Below are 27,243 nucleotides of genomic sequence, written 5' to 3'. Positions count from 1 at the left end.
ATCCTTCTTTGGCTGACAATTTAACTATTTTTCTTATAATTAACCTTTATGGTTGTAAGTGATCTATCTTGGTGAAAAATTTAACTACTTTGTTACCACTTGAACTACAAACTTTATTAAAAATTTATTTGTTTTGCTAAAGATTTATCATTTAAGTTGAAAATGTATACCGTTGTTCAGGTTTTATCCATCGAGAATGCTTTTGTTTTTTTTTAATACAAAATTCCGTTTTCCTCCAAAACTATTCGAGTTATGAACAAAATTTCAAAAAGAAGAATTTTTCACCAAAAAAATATTTAATAAATTTAATAAATATTTATATTTAGTGAATTTAATTAAAATATTTGGATAAACAACACAAGATACGAAACACAAATGGTTAGACAAAAGATTTTCACCAAAAAAAGGTTGACAAAATTGTCATAAATAAATTCTTAATAGTACGCACAGTTTTTGTTTTAATTTTAAAAATTAACATTAGAATCTAAAAAATAAATTTGTTGGGAAAAAGACAGGAAATACGAAAAAAAGTGAACAACAAAATTTTGGAACAAAAAAAATGTCGACAAATTTGAGATAAATAATTTTTTTAGAAAGCGAATCTTTTGTTATGATCTTGAAAAATAGTATCAAAAAACATTAAAATTTGTGGAAAAACTACACAAGTTACGAAAAAAAATTAATAGAACAAAACTATTCCGCCAAAAAAGATCGCAAAATGTATTACAAAATATTTTGTGTTAGGGCGCACCGTTGACATTTTACTCGTAAAAAATAACATTTCAAAAATCACAATTTTTGGAAAAAAATAAGGTACGAAAAAAACGAATAGACAAAAGTTTTCTACTAAAAAAATCTACAAACTTGTTGATTATTCATTTTCTGACGGGATGCCCAATTTTTTTTATAGTAATAAGCAACATTAAAAATCTAAGAAATAATATTTTTGTAAAAACGACAAAATTTATTATAAATTATTATTTGATAGGAGTTTCTATTTTAATCGTAAAAATAGCATCAAGAAAGCACGAATGCAGACTTTCAAAATATTTTATTTATTATTTTGTATACAAATTAATCATAAAAAAAACTTTTTAAATGAGAACTAAGCATGCTCGTGGTTTTGAAAAATTTTCAAATTTCACATTATTATATTTTAAGTTTAAATCTTTGAAATTGTACAAATTTAAACTTGAAATTCTCTGCTTGATCTTCAAAGTAGAACTCTGTTTTATCTTCAACACGTACAGGAATTATATTTGTCTAACTCTTTTAATATCTACCAGAGGCAGCACTTCCTAGAGGGTAAATTTAAAAACGCTACGAACGTCACCATTTTGGTTTCACTCGCATTCGCCTTGTCATTGCTTGTCATCCCTGAATGCTGTTCGTAAGAATCAAAAAAATTTGTCAAAATTTAAGAGGCTATTTGATAAGTGTTTTTTATCTTGTGTAAAAATGTCGAGCGGTGCACTTTTTGGTAGTAATGTTGCTCGCGGGTCTAGCAAAAACCTTGTGGAATTTAAGGCAGGAAAAATGACACTCAAGAGCAACAAGGTTTTTCCAGATAATAGGAAAGGACAGCTTTATGTGTACCAGTCAGATGATTCTTTGATGCATTTTTGTTGGAAGGACAGAACTTCCGGAGTTGTCGAAGACGTAAGTACTTTACACTGTTTGGTCTATTCAATTAAAATAAAAAAGGTTTAAGAAGTTTTGCTTGTGAATTCGATTCTCGTTTCCTAACCTATAAAACACATTTTGTTGAGGAAGATATTACACAAAGAAAGACTCGTTAAAATATATTTTTGTAATTTTAGAATGACGACTGCTAGTAATATTTTATTTGTAATGTATAGAGAAAATTTAGGAAAAAATTACACGATTTCTCAGAGTGAAACTAAAAATATTTGAGGTTATGTTGGCCCTTTTTTGATGAATTTGCAATTTTTCATTCTTTCTTTGTTAAATTCTTATTTTAGAAAGCACGGCGGTAGTTCAGAAAAGTCTGGAAATCGGGGAATTTCATTAGTCAGGGACTTTGAAGGAAATCTTGCTAAAGTCAGGGAATTTCCTCCTCGAGGAATTTTAAGCAACTGTCAAGAATGAGTGAAATTTTTGTTTGAAATTAATTTAGTCCGTTCACATTAAACATTCTATGTTCAAAAATTTGCAAGACTAAGATTAAAGAATAATAAGAAAATGTTGCGGCCAGCCTTATACAATATTCTTTCAGTAATTGTTTTTAATAATTTAAAAATGTAACTTTTACATTTTCGGTTAAAAAATTATCTTTTTAGTTCAATTTCGTTCTTTTTGATAAAAAAACTAATCTGCTTGGTTGGAAGTGTCCTCTTTTTTAGTTAAAAATGAAACTAATTCTCAACTTTTTTCTTTTTATGCAAATTTCACTTCTTTATTTGTGTTTGAAAATTTATCGTTTTTAGTTGAAAAATTGTCTTTCTTGAGAGCAAATTAATCTTCTAGATTGAAAATCCAACTATTTGGTTGACTGATCAACTATTTTGTTGAAAATTAAACTATTTTTATGATTGAAAATTTAACTTTTTGATTTTTTGTTGAAAGTTTATCGTTTTTAATTAAAAGTTTTTATTTATAGTAGGTTAGTTTTCTGGGTTAAAGTTTTTTTTCGTGAAATATCAAATATTGAATTTTTAATTTAGAATTCTTCTTTTTTGGTTGAAAATTGAACTACTTGGTTGAAGGTTGAACTATTTTATAGAAATTTATATATTTTATTGAAAATTCTTTTTCTTTATTAAGAATTAATTTTAAAACTGTCAATTTTACTTTTTCCTTTTTGGTTGTAAACCTATCGTTTTAGTTGAAAAATTTTCTTTATAATAGCAAATTATTCTTCTTCTTTGTTGAAAATTTAATTGTATTCTAAAAAATTCGTCTTTTTGGCTTGAACAGTGAACTAAATGTTTATTTGAAAATACAAATGTTTTTTATTAAAGTTTAATCTTATTTCATAAAAAATTCCACCATTTGGTTAAGAATTCAACTATTTGGTTATAAAATTAACTTTTTTTGTTCGAAAATTTAACTGTCTTGTTGAAAATTCATACCTTTGGATTGAAAATTGATCTTTTATTGATCAGCAGGAAAAGTTAAAATTCCAATTTTGTAACATTCTGTATAAATTTTATATGTTTAATTTTCTATTTCGATATTGTCAAGCACTTCAGTCACCATTTTAATTATTCCGAACATTTGAAATTCGCTGATTTATAAAGTTCATTGCATTCTTCAAACTTTTCCAATATAGAACTTTAAAAAATGTTTATTACATATTCTGAATTTATAATCCGTCAAGTATTAAACGTCATTCTTTTTAAAATTATACAATTTTTATTGTTTAAAATAAAACAAAATAATTGTACAATTAATATGCTATTTAGAATTTTTATTTAAAATTTTACAATTAAAAAAATTTTTAATTACAAAGGTAAACGATAAAATTCTAAATACAAACCTATATAATTTTGAATTATTAAAATAAAAACCAACGAATTGTGTATTTTGTTAACATGACATTAATCGAATTTTGACCTTTTCTATTATACAATTCTTTATCTATAAAGGATTTTAACTGAAAATTGTGTTATTTTGAAAAATTTAGATTTGAAACCGTAAAATGTTGAACGTTTTAATTCTAAATGATTTTTTTTTTTATTCCACTTAGTTTCAGTCTTTGTGCATTTAATTTTGATCATTTAAATAATTTATCAACTGGATTTATTTATACGTTAAATCATAGAAAAATAGTTACGCAAAGTGGACCGTAGAAACAGAAAAAGTTTTCTGAAAGCCTCTAAAAGGCAAACATCTACGTCATTAATAATTATTTTAATATTTTAGCATATAGCAATACAAATTTGACAAGTAAATGGTCTCGTATTTTCGACCTTTTTAGGATTGCTGGCGCAATTCTCGGTATATTTTGAAGAAAATTTCTATATTTAGAAGTTATTTTTGATATCTATAGTTATTATTTATAGTTATTTTGATATCTATAGTTATTAATTACAAAATTTAGCTAATCATATTTTATGTAATAAAGTCGATTTTTTCACCTGTGCTCACATCTACATATTAATCTGTTGAACTGATTGACACCAAAAATATTATTTATCCTTTAATGATTGTTCCATTCTGACAAAGGAAAAAAGGTTCATGAAAATAAAATATTTCTTCAAATCTTATCCGAAATGAAGTGTCGGTTAAGTTTGGTAAACCTAGGCACCCTTTCCATTTTGAATTGAAATTGAAAAATCCAACCCAAATTTTAATTAAATAATATGTTTATAAGCAAAATGATTTTAATAAAAATTGCTGGTTATGGGATACCACACCTGGAGATTTCCCGTATTTCATAATTTGCGCATTTTGTAATTCTTGAAAGTTCCCAACTAGAAATTATATAATTTGTAAAGTGTTTAGAATAATTAAACTTTAAAAGTTTACAATATCGCAATTTTATATTAAAGGCCTTGATAGTCAGTTTTGCATTTAATAATTTTGGATGTAAATATAAAGCAATTTTTGATTGAAAAGCATGAAACTGTACATTTTGAAAAAATGAAATCATATAACAATATTGTTTTTTCTTCTTGATCTTAATTCTTAATTTTATATTTAAGATCTTAAAATTCTTCGGTTCTTAGTTGAAAATTAAAACAAATAAGTCATTTCTAATTTAAAAATATTTTATATTTGAAAATTTATGGAATAAATGATAATTCTAAAGGAAGATTTGAAATAAAATCAAATTAAAAATTGATTTTAAAATAAAAAACGATGAAAATTCATCTATCTGAAATGGATACATCAGTAAAAGGACACTTTCGGTAATTGTAAGTGGTTACAATTTTAGATTTCTGAATTTTTATTAAGAACACTTAACACTTTTTTTCCATTTTTAGGTTTTAATTTTGAATTAAAATTGAATTGGTTAAATTTTGGAAATTATTATTAGCAATTTGAAAATTATTAATTTTTAAGCGATTTTAATTTACTTCGAATAATTGAAATTTTAAAGTGTTTGAGTATAAAAAAGTTTTAATAACACAATTTCTGGTGACTAAAATTTTGTTCAGTTTTAAAGAAAGTTCTCATCTGTTTAAGATTCAACGTTTGGGAGAATACATTTTTGGATTTTTAACGTTTCCCATTTAAAATCACTGTATATTTCGAAAGGTTTTTATTTTAATTAATTAAATTCATTTCTCATTTTAGAAAACGTCTTCTAATCAGTTTTAATTTTAACTTGTAATTTTATTATCTCATGTCAATTTGAAATTCTAGAATATCAGAAGCTTGTCATTTGAAAGATTCAATTTAGTTTTCAATATTAAATTGTCCAATTTTAATCGCTTTAAATTCAAATTGTTCAAATGTAAAAGTCTTCAATCTCTAATCATTTATTTTGAACGCTTTTAATTATAAATAATACAATTTCAATTGCTCTTAATTTCAAACTATTTAGTTTCCAAAATTTGAATCTGAAATATACCATTTTTAACGTTTTGACATTATCATATTTTTAATTTTTTAATCTAGGATCATTCGAATTTCGTGATTCTCCAAATCAAATTATTATATATATTTTTTAATTTCAAGAGCTTGCAATTCGAAATTATTCATTATTAACTATTATTTCAAAAATATTTAAAACCTTATATTAAAAAATTGCTTTAATAATCGATTTTTTAATTTGCGTATTTTCATGTTAGTAAATAGAAATTCAGAGACAGAAATGCGCGATTTTCGCGTTATATGTGGAAAACCCGTGGGTTTTTCGAATAAAGTTAATTTTTTTATAAACCGGGAGAAATCACGAAAATTCAACGGGAGAAAGCCGGGAGACACAAATTTAAAAAAAAAGTGGCCATCCTGTAAATCTAAAACTCAATGTTCGCTAAAGCTGTTTTCTATTGCAGGATTTGATAATCTTCCCCGACGACTGTGAGTTCAAACTCGTTCCTCAGTGCACCACAGGTAGAGTCTACCTCCTAAAGTTCAAATCATCCAGTAGAAGATTCTTCTTCTGGCTGCAGGTAATTTATATTCTATGTACAGGATTCACAGACCGGTTTCTCATGACGATTATATTTTTAGTTATAAATTTTATTGTTTGGTTGAAAATTGAACAATTTTCTTAAAAAGAAAGGATTTTTTGTTTCAAATTCAACAGTTTTGTTGAAAAAATCGTCTTCTTGATACAAAAGTTAATCTTTTTTAGTAGAAATATTGCATCTTGGTTAAAAATCCAACTGTTCTATTGAAAATTTAAATATTTCGTAGAAAATTTCCTTTTTGTTTAAAATTATCTTTTTGATTCAAAAATATAAAGTTTTAAGGTGTTTTTTAAGATCTCACAGGATTGTATAATATTTCCGAGGATTTCAATGATTTGAAGATATTCGAAAGCTCTTATTGTATTTTAATACATTTTCCATGGTTTCAAAAAATATCATTTTAGAATTTAACTGAATTTTAAAATATTTGAGTGGATTTTAAAGAATTAATTCATGAGAATTAAGGTATTTCGTAGGGATTTAAAGATTTGAAGTTATTTGGAATTCACCTTGAATTTTTATGGATTTAAACAATTTTTAAAAAATTTTATTTAATTGGACCAGAGTATTATTTGATAAAATGATCAAAGGCTTTAAAATATTTAAAAGTATTTTTTCAAAGGCCTTGGCATTTTAAAGAAATTAACTATTTTTATTATTTTAAAGTATGTAAAACATTATAGGTTATTTTATAAGATCTCAAAGAAAAATTTAATTGAGTTTAGTAATTTAATGTGATTAAAAAGTTTCAAGAGATTTCAAAAGATATCAAAGGATTTGCAATACTTTAGAATACTTTTAAAGATTCCCAGAAATCTGCTATTTATTTCAAAAGTATTTTAATAAATTTTCTAGTATTTTAAGAAGTATCATCAGATTTCATATAATTTCACGGGATTTTTTAATATTCTAATGGATGAATATGCTGAATTTGTTTAAATCATTTTTAATTCTTCTAAATTCACTGAATTTGAATCATTTTAGTGCGGTTCTCAAAAGTTTTTGTTTGATTTATCTTGCAGTCATTATTAAATCTCATTTTAAATTCTTAGGTATTTCATCAAATTCTTTTGAATTCTTTTTAATTTTTCTAAATCCATTTCAAACTTAATCAATTCAATTAATTACTTACTATTTTTTAATTGTTTTTAATACACTTGAATCTTTTTTAAATTCAGTTTGATTTCCTTAAATTTCTTTAAAATAACTCAAGTTTTCCGAAATAAATGGATTTTTTCGATTGAAAATTTTTTTCCAATCCATTTCAATTCTTTTGTAGTCATTACTCACTCTGTTCTTTAGAAATTAGTGAGTTTTCAAAATTTCAGAGATTTGTAATTAATTTTTGGGTTTGACCTTGAATTCTTTTGAATTATTTGGAATACTCTTGACATTTCATCAAATTCCTTTGAATTACTTTGAATGTTTTTAAGCTCATTTTAAACTTGCAATTACTATCTGGGTGAAAATCTAATCATTTTGTTGACAATTGAACTATTTTGTTAAAAAGACACTTTTTTGTTGTTGAAAATTTCGCCATTTTATTTTATGGATTTTTAAATAATTAATATTAAAAATTATTCATCTGATTTGCTGAAAATTCCACTATTTTTGTAGAAAAATTACTTTTTTTTTGGAAATTCATATTTAGATGTTGAAAATGAAACTGAATCTATCTTGGTTGAATATTCAACTATTTTTTGATTATGTTTTAATGCAACTGTTTGGTTGAAAGTTAATCTGTTTTGGTTAATGATTTAACTGTTTGTATTTTAAAAGAAAAATATTTTTCGTTGAAATATATTACTGTATGGAAAAATGCAATGCAGCTGAAAGTTAACTACTTTGTTAAAAACTATTTTTTTGTTAAAAATATTTGTTTTATGTGTTAAAAATATTGTTGAAAGTTAAACTAGTTTTAAAAATTCGTCTTTTTTAGTTCAAATCTCAGTTGTTGTATCACTACTTGGCTAAAAGTTAAACTACTTTGTTAAAAAATAATTTTTATGTTTGAGGATTCGTCTCTTTGGTTTAAAATTATTATTTCTTTTTGTAGAAAATTTATCTTCCTGTTTGAAATTTCATCTTTTTGGTGAAATAAAATTTGTTTTAAATCAACGTGTTTAAGGATTCAACTATTTTGGTGAAAATTTCGTAGTTTTCTATTAAAATATCAGCCAATGCATGTTTTGTTGAGAATTTACTTGTTCAAATAAAAATTTTAATGACGTATTTGATAATCGATCTGTTTTTATTGAGGATTCAACTATTTTGTTGAGAAACCGCCATTTTTGTTTATGAAATAAAAATATTTTTTGGTTTAAATATTTACTATTAAATTTTAAAATACTTGGTTGAAAGTGCAACTAGTTTAAAAAATAATTTAACTACTTTGTTGATAATTAAACTATTGCGGTTGAAGATCCAATTATTTTATTGAAAATTCGTATTTTTTTATTTGAAAGCGCAACTATTGCATATTACGTTGAAAATTCTTCTTTTTTTCGTAGTTAAAAATTCAATTACTTAATTGAAAATTCATCTTATTAGTTAAAAGTATAACTATTTTGTTAAAATTTCTGTTGTTGATTCAATATTTAAATTCAAAATTCATGTGATTCGTTGAAATTCCTTTCTTTTTTTTATACATTAATTTTTATAACTAAAAATTGAACTCTTCCCTTTTTTCCTTGGAAACCTATATTTTTTAAGTGAAAATTCAACTATTTGATTAGAAGTTCGCGTATATTGTTGAACATGCGTATTATGGTAAAAAAATTAATCTTTCTGATTGAAAACTCGTCTTTGTAGATTGTATATGCAGTTATTTTGTTGAAAATAAAACTATTTGGTTAAAAATTGAACTATTTTGTAAATAATTTAATTAATTTTTTGAAAATGTGACTAATTTGTTAAAACGTGATCTTTGATAGAAAATTTGACATTTTTGTCGAACATTCATCTTTTTGAATAGAAAAATTTTCATTTTAGATTGAAAATGATCTATCTTGGTTAAAAATTTAACTTTTCGGGTTGACAATTCAACCGTCTTCTAAAAAATTCGCCTCTTTGATTTGAAAATTTAACTATTTTGTCGGAAAAGTCAACCTTTTCTTTTTTAATTCGTTTCTTTAGCTTGCAAGTGTCTTAAAGTCGTAAGCTTTTCATATTGAATTCAATATGTTACCTACGTTCATTTTATTTTAAAGAATCTGCTCCCTTATTATCCTCTTATTTTCGTAAAAAAAAAACTCGCCAATGCCCCTGTTTTGAGGACATCTTGGTCTGTGAAGTCTGCTGTCCTTCCAAGTAGACTTTGAATTGGCTATATCAAAATAGAACAATAATTATTTAGGATCTGAAGACTGACAAGGATGAAGAGCACTGTCGAAAGATCAACGAAGTTCTCAACAATCCTCCAACCCCCGGTTCTCAAAGAAGTGGAGGTGCGAACCCAGAGGGCGATTTACAAAATCTCCTGAACAATATGTCACAGCAACAGTTGATTCAGCTTTTTGGAGGTGTTGGACAAATGGGGGGTCTTGGAAGCTTGTTGGGGACCATGAGTAGGCCACATGGAAGTGCTCGAACGACAACGACGACCTCCTCGGCGCCAGTCGCGACGACCGTCGCTAGACCACCTGCTGCTCAAACTCCTGCACCTATCGCCTCTGCGGGAGCGACTACGACTGAAGCATCAAAATCTACCGGTAATTTTTCTGGATTTCGTAAGAATTTCATCGAATTTTTATAAATTTACTCGATTTTTTACTAAAATCAATGAGCTATTGGGGATTTTTCAACTGATTTGACTCTTTCAATTTCAAAGCATTTGGAATTTACCCGAAATTTTTATTAATTTATCCTGATTTTCATTTAGTTCTTGTGAATTCTCTTGAATGCTTCTCAATTAATTCAAAGTTTAATGAATTCGATGAACTTTTAAAACATTTTTAAATTATTCCTAAGTCACTTGAATTTTTTTTAATTTATCTTGAATTTTTATGAATTTCATCGAATTGTTCTAAATTCACTCACACTTGATTCATGAAATTTTCTTGAATTACCTCGAATTCTTCTAAAATCAATATTTTTACTGAAACCAATGTGATGTTGGAGTTTTTTCAATTCATTTTAATGCATTTGGAATTCAAACGGACTTCTTATTAATTTATCATGATTTTTTTTTAATTCTTGTGAATTCCCATGGATTTTTCTCAATTCATTCTAAATTTAATAAATTCGATAAAATTTGGAACATTTTAAAATTATTCCTAAGTCACTTGATTTTTTTTTAATCCATCTTGAATTTTTATGAAGTTCATAGAATTTTTTTTAATTCTCTCGAACTTGATTCATCGACTTTTCTTTAATTCCCTCGAATTCTTCTAAAATTGCTATTTTTACTGAAACCAATGTAATATTTGAGTTTTTTCAATTCATTTTAATGCATTTGGAATTCACCCGGACTTCTTATTAATTTATTTGATTTTTTAAATTCTTTTGAATTTCCGCGATTTTTTCTCCATTCATTCTAAATTTAATAAATTCGATAAACTTTTAAAACATTTTTGAATTATTCCTTAGTCACTTGCGTTTTTTTGAATTTCGTAGAATTTCTCTAAATTCACTCGAACCTGATTCGCCTAATTTTCTTGAATTCCCTTGAATTCTTCTAAATTTGCTCCAATGTTTACTGAAACCAATCGGATATTTCAGATTTTTAAAAAATTCATTTGGAATTCACCCAGAATTTTTTTTAATTTATCCGGATTTTTTTAGTTCTTATGAATTCCCTTAAATTTGTTTCAATTCATTATAAATTTAATAAATTCGATGAAATTTTAAAACAATTTTGAATTATTTTTAAGTCACATCAATTTTTTTAAATTTATCTGAATTTTTTATGAATTTCTTCGAATTTTTCTAAATTCACTCAAAACTTTATTCATCGAATTTTATTGAATTTCTTCGAATTCTTCTAAAATCGTTATTTTTACTGAAACCAATAGGATTTTTGAGTTTTTTCAATTCATTTTAATTCATTTGAAATTCACCCGGACTTCTTATTAATTAATTTGATTTTTTTTAATTCTTTTGAATTTCCGTGATTCTCCATTCATTCAGAATTTAATGAATTCGATGAATTTTTGAAACATTTTTGAAATGTTATCAATTCAATTGAATTTTGTTCAATTCACCTTGAATTTTTATGAATTTCACAGAATTGGTTTAAGTTCCCTCGAGCTTGATTCATCTCATTTTTCTTTAATTCCCTTGAATTCTTCTAAATTCGTTCCAATTTTTACTGAAACCAATAGGATATTTTAGATTTTTTCTTAATTCATTTGGAATTTACCCGGAATTCTTATTAATTTATCCGGATTTTTTTAGTTCTTGTGAATTCACTTAAATGTTTCGCAATTCATTATGAATTTAATGAATTTGGTGAACTTTTAAAATATTTTTGAATGATTTTTAAATCACATCAATTTTTTTTAATTTATCTTGAATTTTTTATGAATTTCATAGAATTTGTTTAAATTCTCTCGAACTTGATTCATCTCATTTTTCTTTAATTCCCTTGAATTCTTCTAAATTCGTTCCAATTTTTACTGAAACCAATAGGATATTTCAGATTTTTTCTTAATTCATTTGGAATTCACCCGGAATTATTATTAATTTATCCGGATTTTTTTAGTTCTTGTGAATTCACTTAAATGTTTCGCAATTCATTATAAATTTAATGAATTTGGTGAACTTTTAAAATATTTTTGAATGATTTTTAAATCACATCAATTTCTTTTTAATTTATCTTGAATTTTTTATGAATTTCATCGATTTTTTTTAAATTCACTCAAACTTGATTCATCGAATTTTCTTGAATTCCTTCGAGTTCTTCTAAAATCGCTATTTTAACTGAAACCAATAAGAATGTATTTATAATACACCCAGACTTCTTTTTAATTTATCTTAATTATTTTTTCAGTTCATTTGAATTTCCTTGAATTTTTCGCAAATCATTCAAAAGATAATGAATTAAATGAATTCTAGAAAAAATGTTGATTGTTTTCAATATACTTAATTTTTTTAAATTTACCTTGGGTTTTTACGAATTTTTCTGAATTCTCTCGAATTTAATTCAATTTGTTGGTTTTTTTTGTTACATTTTTTTTCAAATAACTTAAATGCTGTTGAGTTTCTTCTGAATTCTTCTAAATTCCCTCTAATTTCACTGTAAGCTAACTGCAACTAAAGAATCGAAATTTACGTCAAATTTGTCCTAATTTCGTATGAATTTCATCCAATTTTCTTAAATTCCTTTTAATCCTTCTAAATTCACTCCGTTTTTACTGAAACCAATGGGATATTTGGGATTTTTTCTATCTTTTGCAATTCATTTGAATCTTTTTAAACTAATTTGAATGCATTTGGCATTTACCCGGACTTTTATTAATATATCCTGATTTTTCTTAGCTCCTTTGAATTCCCTTGAATTTTTCTTATTCCATTCAAAAATTAATTAATTTGATGAACTTTTGAAACATTTTTGAATTTTTCTCAATTCACTTAGAATTTTCAAGAATTTCATCGAATTGTTCTCATATCCTCTAAATTTCTCTACATTCACTCGAATTTGTTTTGATTTGCTTTTTTTAAAATTAATTTTGTTTTTAAATCATTTAAATTCTGTTTAGTTTGTCCTGAATTCTTCTAAATTTGCTTTAATTGTATTGATAGCTAACTTACGACTGAATCGTCAATATCTATCTGTGATTTATTTTGATTTCGTATGACTTTCATCAAATTTTTTTTAATTCCCTTGAATTCTTTAAAATTCATTCAATTTTCTACCGAAACCAATAGGATATTTAGAATTTTCTCAATCTTTTTCAATTCATTAGAATTCATTTGGAATTTACTCGGAATTCTCATTCATTAATCCTGATTTACAAAATAAATTTAGTTCTTTTGAATTCCCTTGAAAATATTTTTGAATGGTTCTCCATTCATCTAATGTTTTTTTTAAATTGACTTTGAATTTTTATGAATTTCATTGAATTTTTCTCACTTCCATAAAATTTCTCTAAATTCCTTTACTTTTTTTTATTTACGTTTTTTTTTCTATTCGCTTAAATTCTGTTGAGTTTGTTCTGAATTCTTCTAAATTCACTTCAATTGTTCTGAAATCAGTGGGATATTTTGAATTTTTTTCATCTTACTTCAATTTATTTGTAATTCACCCTGATTTCTTTTAAATTTGTTTTAATTCTTAGAAATTCTCTTTGTGTTTTTATTTTTTGCGAAATTCTTTTGAATTCATCTGACTTCTTCTAAATTCACTCAATTACACCGAAGCAAATGCAATTGTTTAAGTGTATCAAAAAAATTTGCAAGGAATTATCAGTAGCTTTAACAGTTTTCAAGGGATTTCAAATTATTTAAAATATTTTAATGTATTTAAAAAAATTGTAAGGAATGTTGAATATATTTTTATTATTTGCAGGGATTTCAAAAGATTTGAAAGGTTTTGGTGTATTTTAGGCTGTAAAGATTTTGTTCGACGTGTCCTATTTTTCCCCTATTCTCGAAAGTAGTGAACTTTTTTTTAACTTAAAGAATTATGTATTATAATTAATTTAACTTTTTTAAATTTGACTAATTTTAAACAAAACTATTTAGGATTTTGAAAAAATTTTAAAGCTGAGTTTTTTGTTAGGAATAATGAAAGGCAAACTTGATTTTTTAATAATTGAAACTACATTAAACCTAGAAAGAGTTCTGTACTGAAGAAAAAATTTTATTTCTCAATTCATTTCTGTATGTAGGTTTTTTTATATGAAGCAATGCAGGTGGAAAAAAATTAATTAGAAATGTGTGAAAATTAAACATTATATTTTTCAAAAAAATCAAGTCAAATAATGTAAAATTACAATTTTCATAACTAGACAATTTCAAATCGAAACCTTTAAAATTGAACAATTTCTGACACATTTAAATTTTATGATTTTAAATTTTAGTCTTAATTTTCTCTAAATTCTAAATAAATGAATATGTGAATGAGCATAATACATTCTATAAAATTGAAAAAATGATTTTAAATAATTAAATTTTATGATCCTAATTTAAAAATGGTTAAATTCTTAAATTCGATAAAAGTTGGGAAATTAATAGAAGTTTCAAAGATTCCAAAAACTAGCAAAAGTAATTGTTTCTAACATATTAAGCAGTTCAATAGAAACTTTTAGTAGATACTTGTTAAATATATTCAAAAATTAACACCATTGAAATGTTCGATTAGACAAAAATTCAAACAAGAATTACAAAATTTGCAATTGACTTCGACAATTTTCAATTGAAAACAATTTTTAGAATTTACAATATTTTCAAAAGCTATTAAAAGCCAGCTCCATGTATTATTTAATTAATGTAAAGATTTACCAAAATTAGGGACGACTGAAAAATTCCTAAAAATGAAATTACCGAAACACTAAAATACTCCTGAGTTGGAAAATTCCCAAATAATGAAATTGCCGAAATATGAAAAATTCTGTATTTTATAATATTACTGAATTAATAAATAATTAATAAAATGTTCGAAATAGAAAATTCTCGAATTATAAAAATAAAATAATAAAATATTTTTATCAAAGAAAATTTTTTTATCTTCAAAGTTTTCAAAAATTATTGTTTAAATTTAAAATAACATTAGTTTGAAAAATATATATTTCTGAATGCAAATTTTTTTATGAAAATGTGCATAGTATTTAGAAAACTTCCAAAAAATGTTTTCGAAAATCGAATTGTTAATTTAAACAAATTTAATTGCTTCGAGATATATCAGTGCTGAATTGAATCCTAAAAAGTTTCTTTGAAAATTTTACTGGTTTCGGAGAAATTCTAAAAGATTTATATAGATTTCAATAAAAGTGCAAGTTTAAAATTTATTATTTTTGCATAAACTATATTTTTATGTACTTCTATTTGAGATTATGTTTAGTCTAAAAAAAATCCTTTCCTTATATTTTCTTTACTTTTTACATTAATTTCAATATTTGTTATATTATTTATTTGAATTTATTCGACAGTTTAAAATACAAGAAAAGGCCAATTTCATATTAAAAACAAGTTTTGAATACCTGAGAACATTTTACTGATAGAAATAAATTATAAAAAAATCAAGAAAAGCTGAAAGAATAAAAATTAGATCAAATCAAAAATTAAGTTTTTCAAATTATGCTTTTTGTCTATTTTCCATTCTTTCAACTTTTCTTGATTTTTTTTCAACTATTTTTTTCGGTAAGAAATCTTTAGTTGCTAATAGGACTTTTAAAAACTAGCAAAAGAATTAATTTAAAAAGTAATATAATAATACCTTTTTCAGGGTGGCCGTAGACCCGAAAACCGGGAATTTTTTGAGAGCGGAAAATAACAGTGAATTTTTTTATTGACCGGGAATTTTACAAAATTTGTGGAAGAAAAATCTTTCCACGTTCGATTTCAACAGTTTTTAAATAATTAGTGGAATTGTTATGTTTTTCAATTATGCTATTACTTAGCTTACAATGTGTAATTCAAAATTTTTTACATTAAAAATTTTTATTCTTAAGCTTACATTTTTAAGTTAAAGAATTTTTAAATGTTTTCTTAACGTCTCGAAAAAATAAAAGCCTTTGATGTTGAAAATTTGGGATAAAAAACATTTTTATTCAATAAATAAATAATTTTTTTTAAATTTATCTGTACTTTAAGTAATAAAAAGTGAACAAAAACGATTTGACAAAGCGATTTTAAACCAGTTCAAAATTTAAGAATTTTCAGATTTTAACATTAAAACTTAAACGGTTTCAATTTATAAGTCTTAACCATTAAACAAATGTGAACGCGTGACTGAAAGTTTACAAACTATTTTCAACTTAAAAATAACTTCATAATAATATGTTCTTAATTAAATTAAATATATTGATTTAGTCTAAAATATTAAATTTTTCACCCATTCAATTTGCAATTTTTAATTAAAAAAAGATCAATTATTGAATATTTAACAATATTTGAATTTTCATTTAAGACAAGTAAATTGAAACCAAATATTTAAAAGTAAAGAATTTTTAACTGAATTGTTTGACATAGAAAACCTGGAACCATTAACATTTCGAAGAGCCTTTGAACTTTGAACGTTACAATTTTCATTGTTATATTTGAAAAATGCTTAATTTGTAAGTGAAAATTTTAAATTTCGATGTATAATTTACAAATAACAATTTGTAGAACAAATTTGAGTAATTTTAAGATATATTTAGGAGTTTTAAAAAGATAAAAAATTATCATGCAAATTTTAGAAAGTTTTTTTTAAATCTTCTAGAATCTTTTTTGAAAATTTTGTTTAAATCTTTGATAAACTTTTTAAATATTCTCTTAAAATAATTTAAAAAAATGAAAAGTTATTTTTAATTATTCCTTAAATATTCACAATTTAAGTATGAATATTTAAGTTTGAATATTTTCAAAATTTCTACATATCGCTTAAAATTACTCAAATTTCGCCTACAAATAATAAATGTTAAATTGTTATTTATACATCTAAATTGTAAAGAAATTTTCAGGATTTTCTGAAAACTATAGAAAAAATTCAAATCATTTCGACAGATATTTAGAAGTTCTGAAAAAACTTTCAAACTAATTTTAAATTTAAAACAACTTCTAGATTTCTCAAGATTTTGAAATGAAATTTTGAAGTTTTCCAAGGATGTCTAAACTGTTTAAAAAGAAAATTATTGAATTTCTAATTTAAAAAGTGTTCAGTTTAAATTTGTTCAATTTTTCAATATTTGATGTTTCTAGCTTAAAATTCCTTAAAATTATATAATTTTGAAAATTTTAAAGTTCATTGATCGAATTTTTAATTTAAAGCATTGAAAGTGATAACGTGGATTTGTATTTTTTTATATTGAAAAATGTCAGTGCCTTCAATTTTATGAGCGTAAATTATTGAGAGTTTGAATTAGAAAATTTTTAATTACATACTTTTAAATTTCAGTTTCAAAAGTTCAAAATTTGACAGTTCCACTTTGATTGCATTCATTTGTAGCTCCGTTTTTATTACCTCAAGTGGAAATTTTTTAGCTTTATTGTTCTATTTTTTTTTAATTTCATTGACCGGAAAAATGTTTGCGAACCGCGAAAAAAACCGGGCATTTATTTCGTTGATTTAAACGGCCACCCTGTTATTGCCATACATGCCATACCCCATTTTTTGTTAAAAAGTCAAACTTTTTACCCTATTTTTGTCCCATAGTGATTGTGAGGCCAGTAATATGGATAGACAAACAAAATTTGATTTTGATTTTAAATACTTTTTATTTATTCAATTCAAAATAGAATAATTCCAATCCTTTTATTTTCAGTCAAATAATATCAGAACTTGAATTCTTGAAACTATTCTACAATGTTCTATCTTCTTCTGTAAATCAATTTAATAATAAGTATAAATGGTTACTTTTTGTGTAGGCGGAAGCAAATCTTCAGCCAAAACAACAACACCAGCTTCTGGAACCGAGGATGATGCAAGAAATCCCATTAGAGTCAGCGATTTAGCCCAGTACCTTTCTGGAATACCAAAGCCTTCTGGGGAACGAACTGATCAGGTAATCTATTTTTTTTCTTTTTTACAACACCCAAATATTTACCACAATTATTTTCAAGTGCATGAATGCATTGAACTCATCATCCACTGTCCACAACTTATATCACACAAATAAGAGAAAAAAATTCAGGATGGCCACTAGATCGGTGAACCGGAAAATGACTGAATTTTTCAAATTCCTATCAGAAAAATCGATATGCAAATTAAAAATTTAGTTTTGAAAACTTCAAGTTTAAAGTATTGAATTTGCAGGGTTGCTACGGATCAGGAAATTCTGGAAAGTCAGGGAAAAATTTCCGATATAAAACTCCCCCAAAAATTAGGAATTTCATGACTGATTGATAATCTTAAGAATAATGATAATCTGGAAAATCTTATGTTTAAAAAAAAATTTTAAATACCAATTTTCGAGGAAAAAGACTAGCACATAATAAACAATTGATCGAAATTGTAAATCTTTTGTGAAATTGAATGATTTTTGTTTAAAATAATCGATTCCCGGTAAAAAAAAATGTTAATATTACCTTAAATTGTTTCAAAATGGTCCATCTTCTTTAAAATTTTTATCGATGTTTTCAGTGTAAATTGTTAGCTTAACCTATAATTGTACACAATTTTCTTTAAAATATATATTTTTTAAAATTAAAAATACCAAATTCCAATGAAAAACGTAATCTAAAGTTGTTCAAGAATTATTATTTTTCTTTGAAATATAATGATTTTTTTAAAAAAATGTCTATTTTCAACAATATTAACATAATTTGAAATTGTTCAAGATCATAAATTTTTTTAAAGTGTTAGGTGAAACAGCAGCATAATCTAAGTATTAAGTTGAAGAAGTATCAATATTTATTAAAATCTTATCAAATTCGATTAAAAGTACTAATAATCTTCAGCGAAAATCACTAAGATAATCAAAAATTGTTAAAAGATTATAAATCTTGTTCAAATGACAATGATTTTTGTTTAAAAATGTCAGTTTTCTATTTAAAATTCCAATAAAACCTCAAATATTTTTTAAACAATATAAATCTTTTTATAAAATCTCATTATTGTTCAATGCAAATTTCAATTTCCGACTAAAAATACTAACACCATCCAAAATTGTTCAAGCTTGTAAATTTGATTATTTTAAGCATAATTCATTGGATTAAAATCTAATGATTTTGTTTAAAAATACCAATTTTAGGTGAAAAGCGCCAGTATAGCACAAAGTTGATAAAAATTGTAAATATTCTGTGAAATATAATAATTGTAGATCTCCTTCAAAATCTAACGATTTTGTTTTTAATACACGATTTTCTATAATTAATATAAATATAACCTAGCCTTAAATGGTCAAAATGTTCGATGATAAATCAATTAAAATAAATAATAATAATAAATTAATATAAACATATAATCTAAAATTGTTGAAATTTGTAAATCTTCTTTTAAATCTTTTTTTATTTATTAAAACCACCAATTGTCGACAAACAATACTAAAATAATTAACAAAATTTTAAAGATTCTAAATCTGGTTCAAATGATAAAACTTTTTGTTTGAAAATATCAATTTTCTTTATAAAGCGCTAACGTAACCTTAAATTGTTAAAAAACTAATACTTTTTCTTTGAAATTTAATGATTTTTAAATTAAAATGTCAATTTCCAACAAAATACGCTAACATAATCTGAAATTCTTTAAGATTATAAATTAAGTCATTTTAATCAAACATCATTGAATTTAAACCTTATCATTTTTCATTTAAAAATACAATTTTTCAATAAAAATTTCAATTTCCCATTAAAAATATAAACATGAGTGGAAATTGTTCAAGCTTCTAAATTTTATTATTTCAAACCAAAATCATTGAATTAAAATCTAATGTTTTTAAAAAACTGCAAGTGTTCTTTGACATCTAATCATTTTTTAAATTAAAAATACCAATAATATCCTACGAAAAATACTTATATAACATAATAGGAAATTATTCATAATTGTAAATCTTCTTCAAAATCCAATGATTTTTTTAATAACCGATTGTCTATGATAAACGCAAGAATAACATAATGCAAAATTGTTAAAAAGTTAAAAATATTGTTCAAATAATAATGATTTTTTTTAAATAGCAGTTTTTATTTATTTTTTCTGTTTAATCCATTTTTAATGAGAAAATGTGCCGAAAATGTTATTATAACCGTATTTTTAAATTCCTTTTTTAGTATAATTTAAATTTTAGAAACATGAATTTTCGAAAAAAGTTTATTATTATTTTTCAGTTAGTCATTTATAATGTTAAATTTGTCAATATTGACCTTTCAATTTTTAAACATTTTACTTGCAGGTACTAAAAAAGGAATTTAACAATATGGTTAAAATGATATTTTCGAAAAATTGATCCGTTGAAAATTGATTAAACAGAAAAATAGATTTTTTCAAAAAGGACCCTATGGATTAGTTTAATTTGGTCTTAAATTGCAAACTTGTTTTTATACCTGAAAGAAAAAAATTTTAACGATCCGAGGAAATGAAAAATTTGTCAATGTAAGTCTGGGGGTTTCGAAATTCAAAGTTGTTCGCAACCCTAATTTTAATGCTTGAAAAGTGTAAATTAGTACTATTTTTTGTTATTTAAAGTCTGAATGCAATTTAGCATTTTTTTAATTTACTTGTCAAAATATGTTAATTTTTTCACATTGTTCTTCACTTATTTTGTATTTTCTCTCCAGAAACGGGTCGTCTAGTAAATTTTAAGGTCTCAAATTGAAGTCTTAGCAATTAGTGACAAATTAATTACAGAAAATGAAGAAAAATTCGTTTAAGAGATATGAGTGGCCACCCTGAAGTTGTAATTTATTTAAATTAGGGGCTGGAATAATATTTCTGAACTTTACTCCTAGGTTCGCAGCACATAAATTGATGTAAATTTATAATTATAAAATGTTGATTATCTAATTAATTATTTGCAGATCAGTGAATTGGGCTTTATATTTTAGTTACTTTAAGCTTTAGTTCTATGGTGGGAAGACATACGCGCTTGTCTGATATTTTTGTGAAATTTGAATTCTCTTCCATTTGCGGCACTTTAAAGTCTTGGAAGTTCCAAACCATTTAATGGCTTACAAACATTACAAAATTAAAAAAAATAATAATTAAAAGAAGAATTGCTTATTCATGCCAATAACAGATTTGTGAAACGTCTATGTTTTTTTTTTATTTTTGCAGACTTAAGATGTTAATTTAGAGTTAACTACGTGTCATTGTGACAAAGCAAATTATAGTTAATGTAACTGTCTGAAGGAGACAGAATTTAGGTTAAATAAAGCCTAATTTACCTAGAAATCATGACGTTCTAAACAAGCGCTTGTGCCTTTCCACCACAAAGTTATCACTAAGCATTCTGATAGGTTGAGATTCTTATCCGACGTAATACGGACAATTTCAGTCAGTTTTATGATTTTTCCTCTCCACGGGAATTCCTTTTAAATATGATTTTACGACGTAAAGCGCAATCTGGTGCGTCATTCTACAGTAATCTGTTTTCCTTTGAAGTTCACTAAATATTTATTTCTGAGGCAGCTAAAGCAGTACATAATTTTGCGAAAATTAAGTGTTTTTTTTTTAAATTATTAATCAAGTAAATTACCAAATTATGTACGGCACATTTTATCGTAATTGAATCTAAATATTAAATCAATAAGATTAACTTGCAACACGATTATGTAGGAAATTGATATCGACCGATAATTTCCTTGATAGGATGCTACACATTGCATTACCTAAAGTGATTATCCTCATTCTTACATTCAAGTTTTACGTCGTTTATCACTGTTGACGAAGTTATCATTCTTTGTGGTCGTGAACTGTAGTAATTCATTAGCAATGTCACGATACCTTCCAATTTCGTTTGCGAGCAGTGTAAAGCCGCGTGTGTTTCTTTTTGGCGTCAGTGTCTTTTCTAATATTCTACCAGTGCCAAACTGACGTAAGTAAATTTACTGGCATACTCTTACTCCAGGTTAAACGTAGTAAATTCAGACTTCACAAACGTTCCCCTTTTGTAAAAGAATTTCTATTATTTTAAACTATTTGTGGTTGAAAGTTCACTCTTTTTGGTTGAAAGGCTACTATTATATATATATTTTTTTTTTTTTGGTTCCGAATTCATCTCGTTGATTTCAAATTGAAAACTACAGTCACACCTGAATTTAGTGTCAATTTTGGAACTGGCGGTAACATCAAATTCAGGCTATCAGTCAGGGGCGTATGAACCGTTTCCAGTGGATTTTACTGCGTGGTAAAAAATATTTTGAAAATTTTCTTTCTAATACGGATTTAATACGGATACTAAATATTTAACGGAAATGAGGAAAAAAGTTTACTGTTAAACATTCAAATAAATCTGTTTCCTGGTTACGTACTTGAAACATTTGCGGGCCGTTAAGCATCTAGTTAAAAAAAGAGTTTTTTCTTGAACAATCAGTATAGATACTGAATCAGCACTGTTTCTTGCTTTCTTAAACCATTCGAAGACAGCAGTATGAAAAAAAACATTAATATTTTCATTAAAACACCACACGTCAATGCTCCAAGTTGAGAAGACCGCATTTCTGCGCAATCACTTATAAAGCATTTGCCGCAGTTTTGTAACCAGACGTAAGAATAAATTATTTGACAGAAAAATCACTTATTTTTATAAATGTTAAATTAAGTGTACACAAAAAAAAACAGTTTTCACTATTCTTACTTTCACACTTGGCAGATTAAAACACTACAGTAGGACTGCGATTTCTGAAGCCGATCGAGTCTCTCTTTCTACCATGTCAAATAGACAAAGACGATCCGATTGTTTTCTAATAGCAGGTCTTTTCATTTCCAAGCGATCATAATCTCTCCATCCAATACTTCTTCTTCTTCTTTATTTTCTTTGTCGAATCGTAGAGCCCATTAGGAAGCTATGACAGCGCCATCAATTCAGAAGAAATTTGAATTTCAATGAAATATTAACAAGAAATCTTCTAGTAAATAATTAATTTTAAACTGTAGTACAACATTTTTTTTATTAAAATGAATTGATATTCACTGCTGTTTTTTATGAGCATTGCGTCAATAACAAGCTGATTTCATCGAACGAAATAATTCGATCAGTCCCATCGGCTTCAGTAGGCATCGAAGCCCCACTGCTGGTCGACGTGAGCTCGCCATCGTGCTTATCATCTATTATCACCTATTTCCGCGGCGTGGTGTCAATTATTGGAAACATTAAATAAAGGATCACTAAATCCAAGTTTGAGTGATTCTCCCTTTTCCCCTGATTGCTCGCCTTTTGAAGTATTCCTCTTTTCTTCACCTGTTTTCGAGAAACATACCCTTTTTCTAGTTTTTTGTTGTTTCATAAATTCGACCTGAATTAAAAAAACACAATCAGAAAATTAACTAGTTTTCGTTGAAACTTAATTCTTTTTAATTTAAAAGTCTACCTTTACATTTTTTATTAATAATTTATATTTTTTAGTTTAAATTTCTACTATTTGGATGAAGATTTAACTTTTGGTTGAATATTCGTTTTTTATTTTTAATATTGAACAAATTCATTTAGGGCTGAAAATTGAAAGTTTTTTGTAGCTGAAAATTAAACTATTAAAGACGAACATTCGACTATCTTGTTAAAAATGTATGCATCTTACTGTAAATTCATCATTTTTAGTCGAAAATTATTCAGCTAAATGGCTCAAAGTTGAACTACTTTGTTATAAATTAATTTTTTTAGTTGAAGATCCACTCCTTTGGTTGAATATTTAACTATTTTTTGATAATTCCTTTTTTATTTGGTTCAACATCAGTTTTTTTTACTCTGTGTTCTAGAAAATTCAATTGTTTTGTAGAAAGTTCATCTTTTTTGTTAAAAATTATTGTTTTTTTTTATATGAAAATGTTATTTTTTTGTGAAAAATGAAACTTTTTGTTTGCAGATTCTATTATTTTGTTGAAATTTCAACTATTTTAGTCGAAAATTCATCTATTTGATTGGAAATTATCTTTATTATTGGAAATTCAACAATGTGTTGAAATTTTGATTCTTTTCTTGGAAATCCTACTATTTTATATAAAAAAATCATAATTTTTGGTCGAAAATTAACTTGATTTATTGAATATTCTTCTTTTTTATTAGAGTTGAACTATTTTATTTAAAAAAATTCGTCCTTTTTTTTAAATATAACTGTATTTTGGTTGGAAATCAATTTTCTTTGATTGATAATTCAACTGCTTTGTTGAAAATTCGTTTTTTTTTTTGGAGAAAATTAATTTGTTTGTTTGTTGAGGATTAACCTATGTTACTAACAACTTGTTATTGTAGTCGAAAATTTCAACTTGTTAATTGCGAATCAACTTTTTTGTTGAAAATTTATAATTTTAAGTTGAAAATGCAATTGTTTCGGTAGAAAAATCGCCTTTTCGCTGGAAAATTCAATTGTTTAATAGAAAATTCGTCTTTTGGTCTAATAATTCATCTTTTTTGGCAAACAATTGATTCTTCGGGTAAAAAATGGAACTGTTTGGCTGTAAACTCTTTTATTCTCTTGTAATTTTATCTGTTTTGATAAAAAAATTCAACTTTTTGATGGAAAAATCAGCTATTTTAGCAGAAAATTCAATTATTCATTTGCAAATTTAACCATTAGGTAGAAAATTTTTTTTATTGTTGAAAATGTAACTGTCGTGCTGGGAATTCGTCTTTTTGGCTTGAAAATTCAAAAATTTGTTTGAAATTTCTTTCTATCTTGCCTGAAAAATTATTCTGATTCGGTCGAGGATTAAACTATCTGGCTCAAAATTTTTTTTTTTTTTTTTAATTCAACTGGTTGAAAATTCCTTTTTTTTTGTTTGAAAATTAATGTTTTCGATTGAAAATGTAACTTCCATTTTTTTTAACTGATCTCTTTTAATCCTTAAAGGGCATACTGGGTGTAAATCATACACATACTGGGTGTAAAACACCCAGCGACTTATTTGCGCTTTAACAAAGCGTACCAAATTCAAGAAAATTGAACATATGGCGCCAGATTAACAGATGACATGAAAACCTCTTTTTCTAAGTCATTTTCAGACAATTTTGATTTTTATCATTTTTGAACGCATTTAAGATCAATAAAATCGTTTAATCACGCAAAGTGCGGTGTTTCATTTTGCATTCAATTGAAGCTTTTATTTTTTAGAATAAATACCGTCTTTGGAAGGAACACTATAAGACTAATTTTATTTTTGAAGCACCGTATCGCGGAAGTATTCAAGTCAAATTTTAAGTAAAAATATCAAAAACTTAAAAAGTTATGAATCTTAGAGTGAAAGAAGTCATTTTTTTATTTTTTCCAAAAAGAATTTTTTTAACTACGTTACATTTCAAAAACTATTATGAAACCTTTTTCTCCTTAAACTAGATAGATTAAACATCATTAATTGATTTCCTTGTAAAAAACTATACAATACCGTGAGCACAGCACACGTTTGAATACCCTTGGGTCCCTAACATCCAGTATGCTCTTTATATAATTATACGGAAGTGTGCACTTTAAGGGTTAATTGAAAATTCATGTATTTTTTCTCGAAGATTCCACTTTTCATAGAAAATCAATTTCTCTGGTTAAAAAATCATATTTTTTGGTTGAAAACTCAACTGTTTCATTGAAGATTCGTCTGTTTGGATACAATGTTTATCTCTTTTAGTAGGTAAGTCATCTTTCATGGTTGAAAATGTTTTTTTTTTTTCGTAGAAAACCTTATTTTGTTTAAAAGAATGTATTCCCTTATTTTCCCCGTTTTTAGAGAATTTTGTTCTGTGAAGTCTGAAAATTTTAAATTAAAATTTCTAAAATATTCGTTCTATTTGTAGAGAGGGAGAGAGGCGTAAATAATGAACTGACTGCTAAAACCGTCTAAAAATGATTGCTCTTTACGTCGGAGGAATATACCAGAACTTTGTGTTTGCAAGCGTACCTTCTGTAGAGGATAATAAAATGTTTGAAATTCTTCAAGCAGAACTAGTATTTTTTCAAGGAAGAGATCTAAAATAATTGGGAGGGAGGGAGGGGAGAGGAAGTTTCATCATTGCTGATAATATAATTGGTAATTGACTGCTGGTGAGTTGAGGCTAGTAGATAAATAAAATAATAAGTAAATTTACAAGACATTAGCGTTGGTATAGCGAAGGACAGTGGCATGTTTTTGACGCTGCTCAGTAGCGTTCTTCGCATGAACTTCTCCTGGCTGTCGGAGGCCTTGGCCCTGCTGAGCAGTTGGGGAAGAGGCTCCTCTGGGCTACTTTGTTGTTCTCGATCGGCTACAGCACAGCTTATTGTCCGGCAGAGGGGCGTAGCAAGTGAAATGACCACTTCCATCCCAGCAGCGATCGCGTTGACCGAGAACCTGGAACTCGAAATGAAAGCGCACTTGCCACCCGGGGACAACCTCTGTACCACGCTATCGTCTCCCCAGTTCTCCCAGGCGCTATCAATGTTCTGGTCTGCTTTGCAGTCGGGCCAGGCTGGCCCAGTCATCCGTCAGTTTGGCCTGGGAGCTGAGGCCGTCACCGCAGCTGCCAACGGGAACCTCGAGGAGTTCGTCAGCGCCCTGGAGTTCGAGACCAAGGGAGGACAGTCATCGGGACAGAGCGATCAGGGACAGGAAGACCCCACCAAGACCAAGAAACCGTCCCCGTCGGGGGGCGGCGGATCCACAGATAAAAAGGATGAGGACGATGAGGGCATGTGTCTCGATTAGGCAGATTCATTGCCCGGTTTTTATCAAAGAACTATTTCTGTCACGAGTAATGTGCTCTGGATATACTGGTAACTTGAAATGTTACTAATAATGCTTCACTACGACTTACTTGTGTATCTCTTTGCAATATTCATAAGAAATGATAGAGTGTAAGCTACTCATTATGTAATAAAATTGTTTCGTTGAAAGGTGATTGCCGTCTTTTGACTTGAGAAATTTCAAGTTCAATCTTTATCTTGTATTTAAAGTCACTTTTTGAGAATTAAATATTATAGTCTTTGGAATACTTGCTTTCGAAACTTTTATTCAAATTTCAGAAATCATCTTCCGAAGCAGTGGATCGTCACAATGTGGCCGTAGGTTAGGGGAAAGTTGGAGAATCTTCTTGGTTGGGAAAAATCAGGGATTTTGAAAAAAATCTGGCAATAATCAGGAAAATTCTATAAGAGGTGCTTTAAATAACTGTCAACAATAATGAAATATATTGCAATTTGTTTTATTCTGTTTATAAAAAATTCGGTGTTAAAAAATTTGCTGGATTAAAATTCTGCCCTTTGAACATTAATGGCTAGGGAAAAGTTAGGGAAATTTGAAAATTTAAGTTGGCGGCCACTCTGATATAATATTCTTGTTAGTAATTTATTTCGCTTGTGTTTCTATTTTTATTTTATTTTTGTACAGTTTCTTCTTCCTGAAGATTAACTTTTTAGTTAAAGATTGCAATCTTTTTTTGTA

The 27,243-nt window shown here is 26.2% G+C and overlaps 1 protein-coding gene across 2 annotated transcripts; it reads left to right on the top strand.

Annotated features, from left to right (window-relative positions):
• Positions 1-1,347: 1,347 nt before the first annotated feature.
• LOC117167321 (proteasomal ubiquitin receptor ADRM1) lies at positions 1,348-26,792 on the top strand. Of its 2 annotated transcripts, none has more exons than XM_033352159.1 (5): positions 1,348-1,659; positions 5,967-6,083; positions 9,460-9,814; positions 17,613-17,749; positions 26,263-26,792. In XM_033352159.1, the coding sequence occupies exons 1-5, from the start codon at positions 1,459-1,461 to the stop codon at positions 26,506-26,508; spliced, it is 1,056 nt and encodes a 351-aa protein (XP_033208050.1). In that variant the 5' UTR covers positions 1,348-1,458; the 3' UTR covers positions 26,509-26,792. The 2 variants fall into 2 exon arrangements, with proteins under 2 accessions (XP_033208050.1, XP_033208049.1); XM_033352158.1 differs by having other exon boundaries at positions 26,095-26,792.
• The last annotated feature ends 451 nt before the right edge of the window (positions 26,793-27,243 follow it).

Source organism: Belonocnema kinseyi, chromosome 2, assembly GCF_010883055.1.
Source record: "Belonocnema kinseyi isolate 2016_QV_RU_SX_M_011 chromosome 2, B_treatae_v1, whole genome shotgun sequence".
Lineage (NCBI taxonomy): Eukaryota > Metazoa > Arthropoda > Insecta > Hymenoptera > Cynipidae > Belonocnema > Belonocnema kinseyi.
The sequence above is the reverse complement of the archived record's forward strand: the minus strand, read 5'-3'. Positions and strand labels throughout refer to the sequence as shown.

Coding starts and splice junctions, on each gene's coding strand:
- LOC117167321 (XM_033352158.1), top strand. CDS start 1,459: ATGTCGAGCGGTGCACTTTTTGGTAGTAATGTTGCTCGCGGGTCTAGC. Junction 1,660..5,966: donor CTTCCGGAGTTGTCGAAGAC/GTAAGTACTTTA, acceptor TTTCTATTGCAG/GATTTGATAATCTTCCCCGA. Junction 9,815..17,612: donor TGAAGCATCAAAATCTACCG/GTAATTTTTCTG, acceptor CTTTTTGTGTAG/GCGGAAGCAAATCTTCAGCC.